Source organism: Dipodomys merriami, unplaced genomic scaffold (genome assembly GCF_024711535.1).
Source record: "Dipodomys merriami isolate MVZ:Mamm:240054 unplaced genomic scaffold, mDipMer1.0.p SCAF_19, whole genome shotgun sequence".
NCBI classification, from domain to species: Eukaryota; Metazoa; Chordata; class Mammalia; order Rodentia; family Heteromyidae; genus Dipodomys; species Dipodomys merriami.
Window position 1 is genome coordinate 26,462,582 of NW_027203270.1, and position 10,988 is coordinate 26,473,569.

Genomic DNA, 10,988 nt, shown 5'->3' on the forward strand with positions numbered 1-10,988 from the left:
AATTAACAAGTTTTTCTTTTCCTTTTTCAGCATCTGGTCCAGGGAATTTCTTTTTTCAGTTTGGCTAATGAAGGGCAACCATCCAGAACCCAGAAAATGCAGACTTGCTCAGTTTAACCTTGAATGTGGACACAGTTCACCTCCTCCCTTCATCACGTTTCTGTGTACCTAGAGCAGTTTCGTTTTCTCAGTTGGGTGCCCTGTGTCTGTGCGAGTCGGGTGAAGGAAAGGGAGCCAGCACCGAAGACTGGGGAGGGGAGGGAGGCTGGGGGGTGGACAGGGAGGCAGCTTGTGAATTTTTGTTTTACTGTTTAACTTTATTAAAAAAGAATAAAATGTTTTGACCCTTCGTGGCAGTTGCTTTGTGTCTTTCCAGTCTGCTGAGCAGAGCTGAGCCCCCAGCAGAGCAGACCTTGACATGGGATTGACAGATAGGGCGTAGGCAGCCTCAGGTACTAATGATGCTGCTCAGAGGGAACTGAGTTCAGAAAGCACACTCACATTGGGGCCACCCGAGATCACTAGCAGCCACATGTGTCCGAAGTTCACACAGGAGTGTAGGTGGATGCTAATTTGGATGAGACCTCCCACAGTTCTTTACTGCCACTATGGGCTGAGGAACATGGAGGCAGGAACAAAATCCTGCTTCTTTCCTGGCGGCACAGGTATCCAGAGCTCACATGTGGTTACTATATTAGTGTGATTAGAAGCCAGTCTGCAAACACCGCTTGGCTTCCTTTTCTGAATGCGGGAGATGAACTGAGGAAGCTGTGGTGCATGTTCATGCTGCTCCTTCAGGGACTATTGAAGACAAGCCACCTAGGAGCTCTTGGCAGACGTGTGTTTGTCTCTGAATTTTGGGGTTTTGGTAACCTTAGTAGAGGTGGCCAAGGAGACATCTTCAGCCAAAGCAGTGACATAATTTCTTTGAGATCTGCTCTTTTCTAGTCTGCTCTGTTAGCACCTAGGGCCATGCTGAAGTGACTTGGTTAGGCCTGGGACATTTCTCACACAGCTGCCTAGGCGCTGTTGGCTTGCAGCTGTTGAACATTATTAGATCTTTGCATGTGTTTGAAGAGCAATAGTCTTCCCCAGACAACTGGGGGAAACCTGTACTTAGTTTTTTTTTTTTTGGGGGGGTCCAGTTGTGGGGCCTGAACTCTGGGCCTGAGCACTGTCCCTCAGCTCTTCAGCTCAAGGCTAGTGCTCTACCACTTCCGGCTTTTATTCTTTTTGCTTATGTGGTGCTGAGGAATTGAACCCAGGGCCTCAGGCATGCAAGGCAAGCGCTCTACCACTGAGCCACCTTCCCAGCCCTGTACTTAGGAGTTCTGGGTCTTGCTGGGAATGTTTCTGATGAGACTGGGCTAGAGACACCTATAAGCCTGTTGCCCTAGTTAGTGGGAGATGTTCTGTGTTCTACATCCCTCACTTCCAGCCTGCCCCCACATTCTTTGTTTTTGTTGGTCATGGGGCTTGAACTGTATACCTAGGTGCTATCCTTGAACTCTTCAGCTTAAGGCAAGCACTCTTATCACTTAAGCCACAGAGCCATAACCGTTTTTAGGTGGTTAATTGGAGATGAATGTCACGGACTTTGCTGCCCAGGCTGGCTTTGAACCATTATCCTCCGATCTCAGCCTCCTAAGTAGCTAGGATTACAGGCATGAGCCACCACCGGCTTCTGGCTGCCCCCACCTTTTGAATGTGAAGCCAGCCTCTTTTTTTTCCGACACTTTTCATGAAAGCCAACACTGTTCAGCTGCCCAACCTCATTACAGCTGTGCCCAGGCTGCAGAAGGGAGACAGGACCAATGGCCCCAAGCAATGGGACAAAGACAGTTCTAACATACCCAGCCCTAGCTCTAGGGAAGACTGAGCTGGAGACAAAAGGGTGAGACCACAAGGCTAAGATTAACATGATTTATTTATTATCAGTCTTACAAGTTGCTGGCATTGGGCAACCAGGATAGGAACTTAAAACACTTGTTGAGTTGACAGCTTGATTAGCATAGTCTGGTTACTGAGCAGAGGGCAGTGGAAAGCACCTCAGGAAGCACGGCACATAGAGCAGTGTTCATACTCCCCCAGAAGAGCAGATGGTACTTTTCTCACCAGCCAGTGGTCCTGGGACCTCCGCTGGATCTTGGTATCCACCAGCCCCCTTTAGGGGAGACCTAGCCAGTACCATGGAGGCAAGATCAGCTAGACAGATAGCAAGGTAGTTAACGTCCCTGGTCATGTGTCTTTGGCTTTGATCTTGTGGGCCCACAGCAGAGCACATCCCCTTTTGGGGTGAGATCAGTAAGCAGTCTTGGACATGGCTACTGCTTATTATTATTTTTCTGGTTTTCCCTAGTTAGCAAGGGACTAGTTATAAAGGGCCTTAGGACCAAAGGTGGGAGGGTAAATCCCATTTCCTACCCTGGCAAATAGCTTCAGCCTTCCAGGAGCTTTAAATGATTAAGAAATGGGATCAGAACCCAGGGGCCCTCCCCAAAGTCATTGCCTCTTGCCTCCAGTCAGCAGAGTGTGTGCCGCTCTGGACAGTCCTGGGCTCAGGGCTGGTCAGCCAGTAACTGGGGACTGGTGCAGCCCTAGCCCCAGCATCCCAGCCTTATCAGCTCAGGGTCCTGAATGGTGTCCACCCACCTGCCCAGCTTGTGTTGAGAGCTTGAGTTTAGTTAAGAGGGGAACAGGCCGGGTGGGCAGGAAGAGAGAGGCAGTTATTTTACAAGTTGTTTGGTTTTTTGTTTTGAAAGTTACAGATAGGTTAACTGAGTAAAAACAAAATCATAAAAACCAAGCTGAGGGCACGATTGCCCTGTACCTGCTCCCTTCTAGAGCAGGGGTACAGAATGCTAAGACCCCTCATATGATGGTACAGGACTGCAAGGTGCCCCCCTTCCGGCTGCCGTGTGTGGGTACAAGTTTGCCCTTCCCGTAGTATCCCGTGAAGATGGCCTTGACCTCAATCTTCTTGGCCAGGTTCAGCATCCAACACCCTTTGCCCAAGGAGTAGAGCTTGCCCCGGGAGAGCTGACCCACCTCCTCCCCTCGGCTGCCCCCCTTCTCCTGCCGCACAATCTCTAGGAGGTCAAGGCCGGTCTGGTTGGCCTCCACATCGGCTGCACAGCCCAGGGTGATGTGAGCACGGCTCCCCCGGGGCAGGCTGTCAGATAACAGCTTGTCCACATCATTTGGCCACAACTGCAGCTCCTGCTCACTCAATTCCACCCGGGCCCCTGTTGTCCTGGGTGTCACAAAGAGGGCAGAAATGGTCAGTGTGAAGGCCTTCATGTAAGACTTCTTCACCACCTAGGGGAGAGGGAAACAAGAGGTGCCCAAGTTCAGAATGACAGCTGGCCAAGAGTGAGTGGGTTCTGGAGAACAGAAAGGTTGGCCTTGAAGTGGGTGCAGCTGTGTGGAGGTGTTTCGTTTTGTTTTTTATTCCCCGGTCATGGGGCCTGAACTCTGGGCCTGGGCGCTGTCCCTCAGCTCTTCAGCTCAAGGCGAGCACTCTACCACTTGAGCCATAGTGCCACTTCTGGCTTTTTCTGCTTATGTGGTGCTGAGGAATCAAACCCAGGGCCTCATGCATGCAAGGCAAGCACTCTACCACTAAGCCACCTTCCCAGCCCCTAGAGGTCTTTTTAAAAGCATGAGCCAGGGCTCTTATGACTCATACCTGTAATCCTAGCTACTCAGGAGGCTGAGATCTGAGGATCATGGTTCAGAGCCAGCCCAGGCAGGAAAGTCCATGAGATTATTATCTCCCATTAACAACCAGAAAACAGGAAGTGACACTGTGGCTCAAGTGGTAGAGCACTTGCCTTGAGCTGAAGAGCTCAGGGACAATGCCCAGGCCCAGAGTTCAAGCCCCATGACCACCATCACCAACAACAAAAAGCATACAAGATGGAGAACAAAGGATGAACAAATGCAGCAGTGGTACTCTAGACACTATTGAAAATGACTATACAACTTGTGGATAGGGGTGAAGGGGGAAAACCAGAGAAGGTGAAGGAAGAGGTAACAGTGTTACACTGTCCAAAAAGAAATGTATTCTTAGCCAGGCACTGGTGGCTCATGCCTGTAATCCTAGCTACTCAGGAGGCTGAGATCTGAGGATCATGGTTCAAAGCCAGCCCGGGCAGGAAAGTCCGTGAAACTCATCTCCAATAAACCACCAGAAAACTGGAAATGGTGCTATAGCTCAAGTGGTAGAGTGCTAGCTTTGAGCTGAAGAGCTGAGGGACAGTGCTCAGGCCCAGAGTTCAAGCCCCATGACCAACAACAACAAAAAAGTAGTCTAGCGCTGGTGGCTCATTCCTATAACCCTAGCTACTCAGGAGGCTGAGATCTAAGGACTGTGGTTCAAAGCCAGCCCAGACAGGAAAGTCTATGAGACACTTATTTTCAATAAACTCAAAAACTAAAAGTGGTGCTATGGCTCAAAGTGCTAGAGCACTAGCCTTGAGCGAAAGAGTTCAGGAACAGTGCCCAGGCCCTGAGTTCAAGCCCCATAACCAAGTGGGGGGGCGGAGGGGGGGGAGGCCATTATTGCTGCTGTGGCTCAAGTTATAGCCTTGAGCAAAAGGAACTCAGGGACAGCAATCAGGCCCAGAGTTCAAGCCTCAGGATTGGCCAAAAAAAAAAGGGGCGGGGGGAGCTGGGAAGGTGGCTCAGTGGTAGAGCACTTGCCTTGCATGCATGAAGCCCTGGGTTCGATTCCTCAGCACCACATAAAAAAAAGAAAAGAAGAAAAAGCCAGAAGTAGTGCTGTGGCTCAAGTGGTAGAGCGCTAGCCTTGAGCTGAAGAGCTGAGGGACAGTGCCCAGGCCCAGAGTTCAGGCCCATGACTGGCAAAAAAAGTATATTTTTTTACCTGACTAATGTTAACTGGAGACTCTTATCTCCAGTAAACCACCAGAAAACCAGAAGTGGCACTGTGGCTCAAGCAGTAGAGTGCTCTCCTCGAGCTGAAGACTTCAGCACAGGGACAGCGTCCAAGCCGAGAGGTCAAAAATCTGGTTTTGTCACAAATCTTTGTCCTAACAGTGTCTGGCATGGAGGATGTCTTGTAAAGTTTTGCTAAATGAATGGTCAGAGACATGGTGACGGATGTTATATAGTTGTCATTCAGCATGGCTCGGTGAACAAAAAAGTAAAACGAAATCTGGCCCCTGTGGAGCTAGCATCTGAGTGTGAGGAGCCCAAACAGAGCAAATGGCTGTATGAACCTACCAGGGGAGGGGAACGCCGGGCCTTTTAAGGCCTGCATTAATCACTTGGCACACGATGGGACACATAGGCTGCCCCATCAGCTGTCTGTATGGTTAATTTTGTGTGGCCAAGAATGATATCAATACTGAGATGGCTGTTGGCAGATTAAAAACGTTCCCCACCCATGACAGGTGGAGAAGTGGGAGAGCAATGGGAGGTCAGGGAGGGCCTTGCTGGGAAGGTGATAGTAAAAGAGGCTGACCACTCACTGCCCACCACTGGCTGTGGACACAGTGCCATCCATTTGGTGGGGAAGGGTCTAATTCTCCTAAGCCAAATCCACTCCCTCACTCTGGACCCAATGCTAGGTCCTAGGCCAGGACTAAACCGAAGCTTCTGTACACCCAGCTTCCCAGGACACCTAGATTTTTTTTGGACCAAAGATGAGTTCCAAGTGGCCAGATCAGGACCCTACTGACACCCAGCATCTCCCTGAAGCTCCAGATGGAAAAGGCACACCTGAGCAGGCAGGCCTTGGGGAAAATGGACAGGCAGGCTCCTGAGAAGGGATTGAGGTGTGCAAGAGAAAAGTCTGGGGCTGGCGGGAAGTCTGTTTCTATCCAGCTCTACCTCCCACCTGTACCTTAAGAGAAAACTTACATCCTGTTGTGCGTATTCATCGGCCCCAGGGGCCTTCCCGTAGTCACAGAACTTGGTTGTACAATGCAGCACGCCCGGGGGTCTCTTTTCAAAGTAGCTGAGCAGTTCGATCTTTCCGTGTTCATCCCCAGAGACGACTGCAGGAGAGAGAGAGGGTGCGGTGAAGGCAGGGGAGCAGGGCCTACCCACCAAGCCCAACCAGGCCCAGGGGAAATCTCCAGCATGGTGCACAAATCACTCCTCTGTGAGTTGAGTGCTCCTCTTGGCAGCCTGAGTTATGAAAAGTGTGTGAAGGCTGGTGATGGAGCTCAGGGGTGGATCAATTGCCTAGAAGGCACAAAGCCTTGGCAAGAAGGCACCACGAGAAAAGAGAAAGCAATTAACCTCCCTGGTTTGTGTGTAGATTTCTAGGCCAGTCGTGAGGCTTGAACTCCCTGAGTGTCATCCCTGAGCTTCTTTTGCTCAAGGCTAGTGCTCTACATGTACGTCACACACAGTTCCACTTCTGGTTTGGGGGGGAATAGTTTATTGGAGGTAAGAGGCTCCTGGGCTTTCCTGCCTTTTCTTTCCCAGACTGGTTTTGAACTGTGATCCTCAAATTTCAGCCTTCTGAGTAGCTAGGATTAAAGGCATGAGCCATAGGTGCCTGGCTAGTGTGTAGCTCTTTTACATTTTTTTTCCCCTAGGATCTAAGGTGTTTGTAACCCAGAGATAGGCAGCTTAAGCCGAAGAGGACTGTGGATATCTGCAGGTCACACCTACAAGGGGAAACAAGTTGTGAAAAGGGCACAAATAAAACAGGGGATGGAGGAGCTGGGAACAATGAGGTCAAGTAGAAAGTGCCAGAAAGCAGAAAGTCATAGTAACATCCTGCCACTTACTAGCCATTTGGTCCGGGGCAAGTAGTAGATTTTTCTGTCAATCCCCTACAATTAGGGACCACCCAGAACTATTTGCGCTCCTTTTCATGGAGGGAGGAGGGACATGTGTGATCACGGTAACCACGAATACACACAGGCTTGCTGGGAGGAGGAGAACCTACAGAGGGCCAGGTGTAGGAAACAGACCCCAGGATACGACGTGTGAACTTGTGACTGTTTAGTTCATGTTCCACACTCCAAGCCTCGAGGCTGCTTTTGGAGTCACTAGCTTTTTCCTGATTGTTTCCTGATTAATCCCTGCGAGCATGTCTGTCACCATCCCCTGGAGAAAAAGACGTCTACTGGTCGGTCGCCTAGTCTGACATCTCTCCCGATGAAGCATAGAAGCAGTCATACCAGGGAGGGGCCACCAGCTCAGAACACGGCCCTGCGTCTCTAGGCTTTTCCCTCAACGCTAGTCACAGGTGGGAGACTGGCTCGAGGCAATGGTCACTGCGTGTACCACATTACCCTGCGGAGTTCCAGCCCAGGATCCTGTAACAAGTTCTCTGAGAACTTACAGGAGCACAAAGGACTATTTTCTGAGGGAGAGGAGCTTAAAACAAGAAAAGAAACAGGTTATTTCAAGTATGTAGACTCTCTAAAATTGGGGAACTCCAAATGGCTTAAAGGCACTGATAGGTTGGTTAGTGGGTAACATGGGCAAGCTGGCCACTACCAAAAAATAACGCCCACCAAGACCCTATCTGAAATTAAAAAAAAAAAAAAAAAAAAAAGGTCATGTTGGAACCTTTTAAAGGGCTCAGGGTTCAGGGAAGAACCCTGGGCTCGGGGACACAAATCCCAAGTCTCCTGTGGTCCGGCTTCTCCAGGTGGAAAGGGAGAGAGGGTCTGGACTGGTGTGAGATGGTTCTCGGGTGCCACAGGGGTGTGCTCGCCAGCCCAGGGCCTAGGACCCATCCCTAGAGGAGTCACAAATAGTTCTGCTTTTAGTTGTATGTGTATGTGTGTGTGCATGTGCACGCGCACGTGTGCGCGCATGCGTGCATGTGTATTGTTTTTATGGCTTGAGAGTCCCTGTCATATTGTTCTGGAACTTCGCTCTGTTCTAAAAATCCTGACTGAGCTAGACTCTCCCTCCCTGGTCATGTATATGGGTCATATTTCTTGTGTCATTTGTCTTTTCCACCTCTCAGATTGGGATGGCAGTCTAGAACCAGGACGGGAAAGAAGACTGGGGAGAAGAAATTGCTAGAAAGAAAGGTGCTGTGGACAGCACCCATATTCCCACCTGAGTCCCACTCCCCAATACTACCTCTGATGGGGACCGATTTGCTTCTGGCTGGTCCTGGTGAGCCTCCATCTACCTTCCCTACCTCACATCCTCTTCCTGGGAGCCCAGCACCTGTGCCAGGCAATGCTGACTTACAGATGATTAACAGTAGGCAGGGGGGGCTTCGCCTCCTGGCCCCCCACCCCAACCCCATGCCACCTACAGTGTCGCAGCTCCTTCTTGAAGGCCTTGTGGCTCCCCAGCTCCTCCAGGAAGACCTGGCCAGCTTTGCGCAGGGTCTCAGAGCTCTTCTGGGTCAGGAACCAGCCGAAGTAGAGTGGCAGGAAGTCCTTCTCCAGCCCAGGCTTCAGCTTCTTAAGGTCATCGGCCGACAGCTGCCACTGGTTCTTCTCCTTGAGCTGGGCACAGTCCAGCCTCCATGCGGTCTTGGGTTCTACCAACGCCACCTGGTACTGGTACTGGTCAGCCATTTCAAAGAGCTGTTCCAGCCGCTCCCGTTCATGGTTGGTGTCGTCGAGCACAAGAACTCGTATGTTCCGACGGCAGTAGGCAGCCAGCTCCCCGTCCAGCCGCTTGTACTCCTCCGAGAAGTCTCCTCGGCTGCCTGGGGTGATCTTGTAAGCATCGGCAGACACCATCTTGGTGCCATCGTGGTACTTGTCCACGATGACCCGAGCCAGGGTGGATTTGCCGCTGCCGGGCAGGCCGCGCAGGATAAAGAGTGTCTTGCACTCATGGAGCACAGCCACTGTGTCCTCATCCTGGAGGAAGGGAAACTGCAGCTCAGGCTTGTCCTTGGCCCCCGACGATGACATTTTACGAAAGAAGATCTTGGGCAGAAACGTGTGGCTCTTTCGGGAGAAGCTTGTGTTCTGTGTGAGGAGGGAAGAAGAGATGGTGAGCCCGGGTCCCGCACAGCCTGCCCGCCAGCCTTCGCCCCCCTGTGCCACAGCTCCACTTCCGCTATTTGCTGGAGAGAAAAGTGTCATGGGACTCTTCCTGCAAGATCCTCACATCTCCACCTCCTGAGTAGCTAGGATGGCAGGCGTGAGCCACGGATACCTGGCTTTCTAGCCTAGTCTAGTCCTAACAAGGATCTGAAGCTCCGAAATCCTTAGGCTTGTCTTAAAGGCCCCCTTGGCTCCTGGACATCTTACCAGGGAGGCAGGGTGGTCTTCTTGAAGACTTCTGTGGAGTTGGGCTGAGGGGGAGACAGAGGGCCCTTCCTAAAGTTCCCTAACCTCGTCCACTCCTGGCCTCAAGGTTCACCCACTGCTGCCAGGCAGGGAAGAGCATAAGCAGTTGGAAGAGCATGCAGAGCCAGCTAGGGCCTGGGGTTCCAGGCCTGGCCTAACTTTATATTCTTGGCAGCTCCTGAAGGATGTTCTCTTTGGAGATCGGGGCTCTCTATCTGGGCAAAGCCACAGCTGCCCTGGCTCTGGGTGTACAGAGGAGGGTCACCCAAAGCCCGCCTCCCTCCTCCCCAACAATGGCCGCAACAGATAATACTCTCTTGTCTGGGATGGGAGGGGGGACAATGGTCCCACAGAGGGCTGGTAGGGGGCAGGGCAGGAGAGCACTGGACAAAGGGCCTCATTCACTGCCTACCACCTCCTCTGCGCTCTCTCCGGTTGTACCCCACCACCACCACCGCCGCCACACACAAAGTCGTGATCTTTGTGCCTGCCCCAGGGCTGGGCAGCGCAGGACACCTGTGTTCAGGATCTAGCTCGGCCCTCCCCCTCTACCCCCTCCCCACCACCCATACACCCCTCCACTTCGCTGTGTGTCAGCAGCACCTCTCTGAGCCACCTGTTTCCCCATCTGTTGAAAGCAAAAGTAACACCTGCTGCAAACTCGTCTCCATCTTGGCGCCGCAGGCTGAGGTTTCCGCGTGGCCTTTGGCGAGCAATGGCTGCCCAGAGCGAGCCCCGGGCAGGCCCAGCCTCTCCAGCTGCGGTGCGGAGTCCCGAACCTGGGGAACAGGGGGTTGATTGCCCCCCCCAGGCCCCGCCCCGGCTCACCCCCTACCTTTAGGCTGCGTCCGAACACCCTGAAGTCAACTCCGGAACCCGGGGTCCTCATTTGCATGCCACTTCCTCCCAAGCATTCCCCCCACACACCCCCATGCCACCCCACACCCCTGCAAACCCCGGCCTGGCCCACGCCGCCGCGAGCTCACCATGATGAGCGGGCGCCACGATCGCCGCCTCTGCGGGCACCAGCTCTCCAGGGCCGCCCCGACGGCTCCGCGCGCGCCCGGGGCGGCTTTTCATAGCCCGGGGGGTGGGGGGTGGGAGGGCAGGGCCGGGGCGGGGCGGAGCGCGCCGGGCTCTGCGCACGCGCGCGCTGGGACCTGCCCAAACTGAAGCTCGGAACTGCGGAGCGGGCGGCCCACTGGGGCTGCACCCGCACCCGTACCCGCACCCGCGCGCGGGCCTGCGGGGGGGGGGGGGGGGGAGGGGAGGGAAGGTTCCTACTCGGGTTAATCATTCACTTCTTTCCTTGTTTTATTTATTTTTTGCCAGTCCTGGGGCTTGAACTCAGGGCCCAGCTCAAGGCTAGCACTCTAGCACTTGAGCCACAGCCCCATTTCTGGCATTGTCTGTGTATGTGGTGCTGAGGAATCGAACCCAGGGCTTCGTGCATGCACGGCAAGCGCTCTAATCACTTCTCTGAGACAAGCTGGAGACAAGGCCCCGCCGTGCTGCAACTCCTGACTCCCCTTGTCCCAGCAGCCTGAGGTTGCAGGTGTACACTAACTACTACCTCCAGCAGGTTATTAGGTGTTTTTCCTTCTTCTACTTCTTAGCTTTTTCTGCTCCACGCTAGCGGTCCACCGCTTGAGCTACACCTCCCCTTGAGATCCTATTTGGTGTCTAGTTGGAGTCAAAAGTCTTCTGGACTTTCCTGCCCCATCTAGTTTT

The 10,988-nt window shown here is 52.9% G+C and overlaps 2 protein-coding genes across 6 annotated transcripts in view; one reads left to right on the plus strand and one right to left on the minus strand.

Annotated features, from left to right (window-relative positions):
- Dnajc7 (DnaJ heat shock protein family (Hsp40) member C7) overlaps nucleotides 1-349 on the plus strand; it is a 38,995-nt gene extending 38,646 nt beyond the window's left edge. For both annotated transcript variants that reach the window (XM_070028028.1, XM_070028029.1), the window contains exon 14: nucleotides 31-349. In XM_070028028.1, coding sequence (XP_069884129.1) covers nucleotides 31-68 — 38 coding nt within the window. In that variant the 3' untranslated portion in view covers nucleotides 69-349. The remainder of the gene's footprint in view (nucleotides 1-30) is intronic.
- A 1,560-nt stretch (nucleotides 350-1,909) lies between these two features.
- Cnp (2',3'-cyclic nucleotide 3' phosphodiesterase) lies at nucleotides 1,910-10,348 on the minus strand. 4 transcript variants are annotated; one of them, XM_070028031.1, is made up of 4 exons: nucleotides 10,244-10,348; nucleotides 8,264-8,933; nucleotides 5,887-6,023; nucleotides 1,910-3,318 (listed from the first exon to the last, which is right to left on the minus strand). In XM_070028031.1, the coding sequence occupies exons 1-4, from the start codon at nucleotides 10,244-10,246 to the stop codon at nucleotides 2,872-2,874; spliced, it is 1,257 nt and encodes a 418-aa protein (XP_069884132.1). In that variant the 5' UTR covers nucleotides 10,247-10,348; the 3' UTR covers nucleotides 1,910-2,871. The 4 variants fall into 4 exon arrangements, with proteins under 4 accessions (XP_069884132.1, XP_069884133.1, XP_069884131.1 ...); XM_070028032.1 differs by lacking the exon at nucleotides 10,244-10,348 and adding an exon at nucleotides 10,093-10,133; XM_070028030.1 differs by lacking the exon at nucleotides 10,244-10,348 and adding an exon at nucleotides 9,908-10,053.
- Nucleotides 10,349-10,988: the final 640 nt, after the last annotated feature.

Bases quoted from the DNA above. Each gene is read 5' to 3' on its own strand.
- Cnp (XM_070028030.1), bottom strand. From the start codon at position 9,928: ATGGAGACGAGTTTGCAGCAG. The intron at 8,934-9,907 runs GTGTTACTTTTG...CTCCTCACACAG, and splicing joins TGGAGACGAGTTTGCAGCAG to AACACAAGCTTCTCCCGAAA. The intron at 6,024-8,263 runs GTAGGTGGCATG...TCTCTCCTGCAG, and splicing joins CAAGAAGGAGCTGCGACACT to TCGTCTCTGGGGATGAACAC.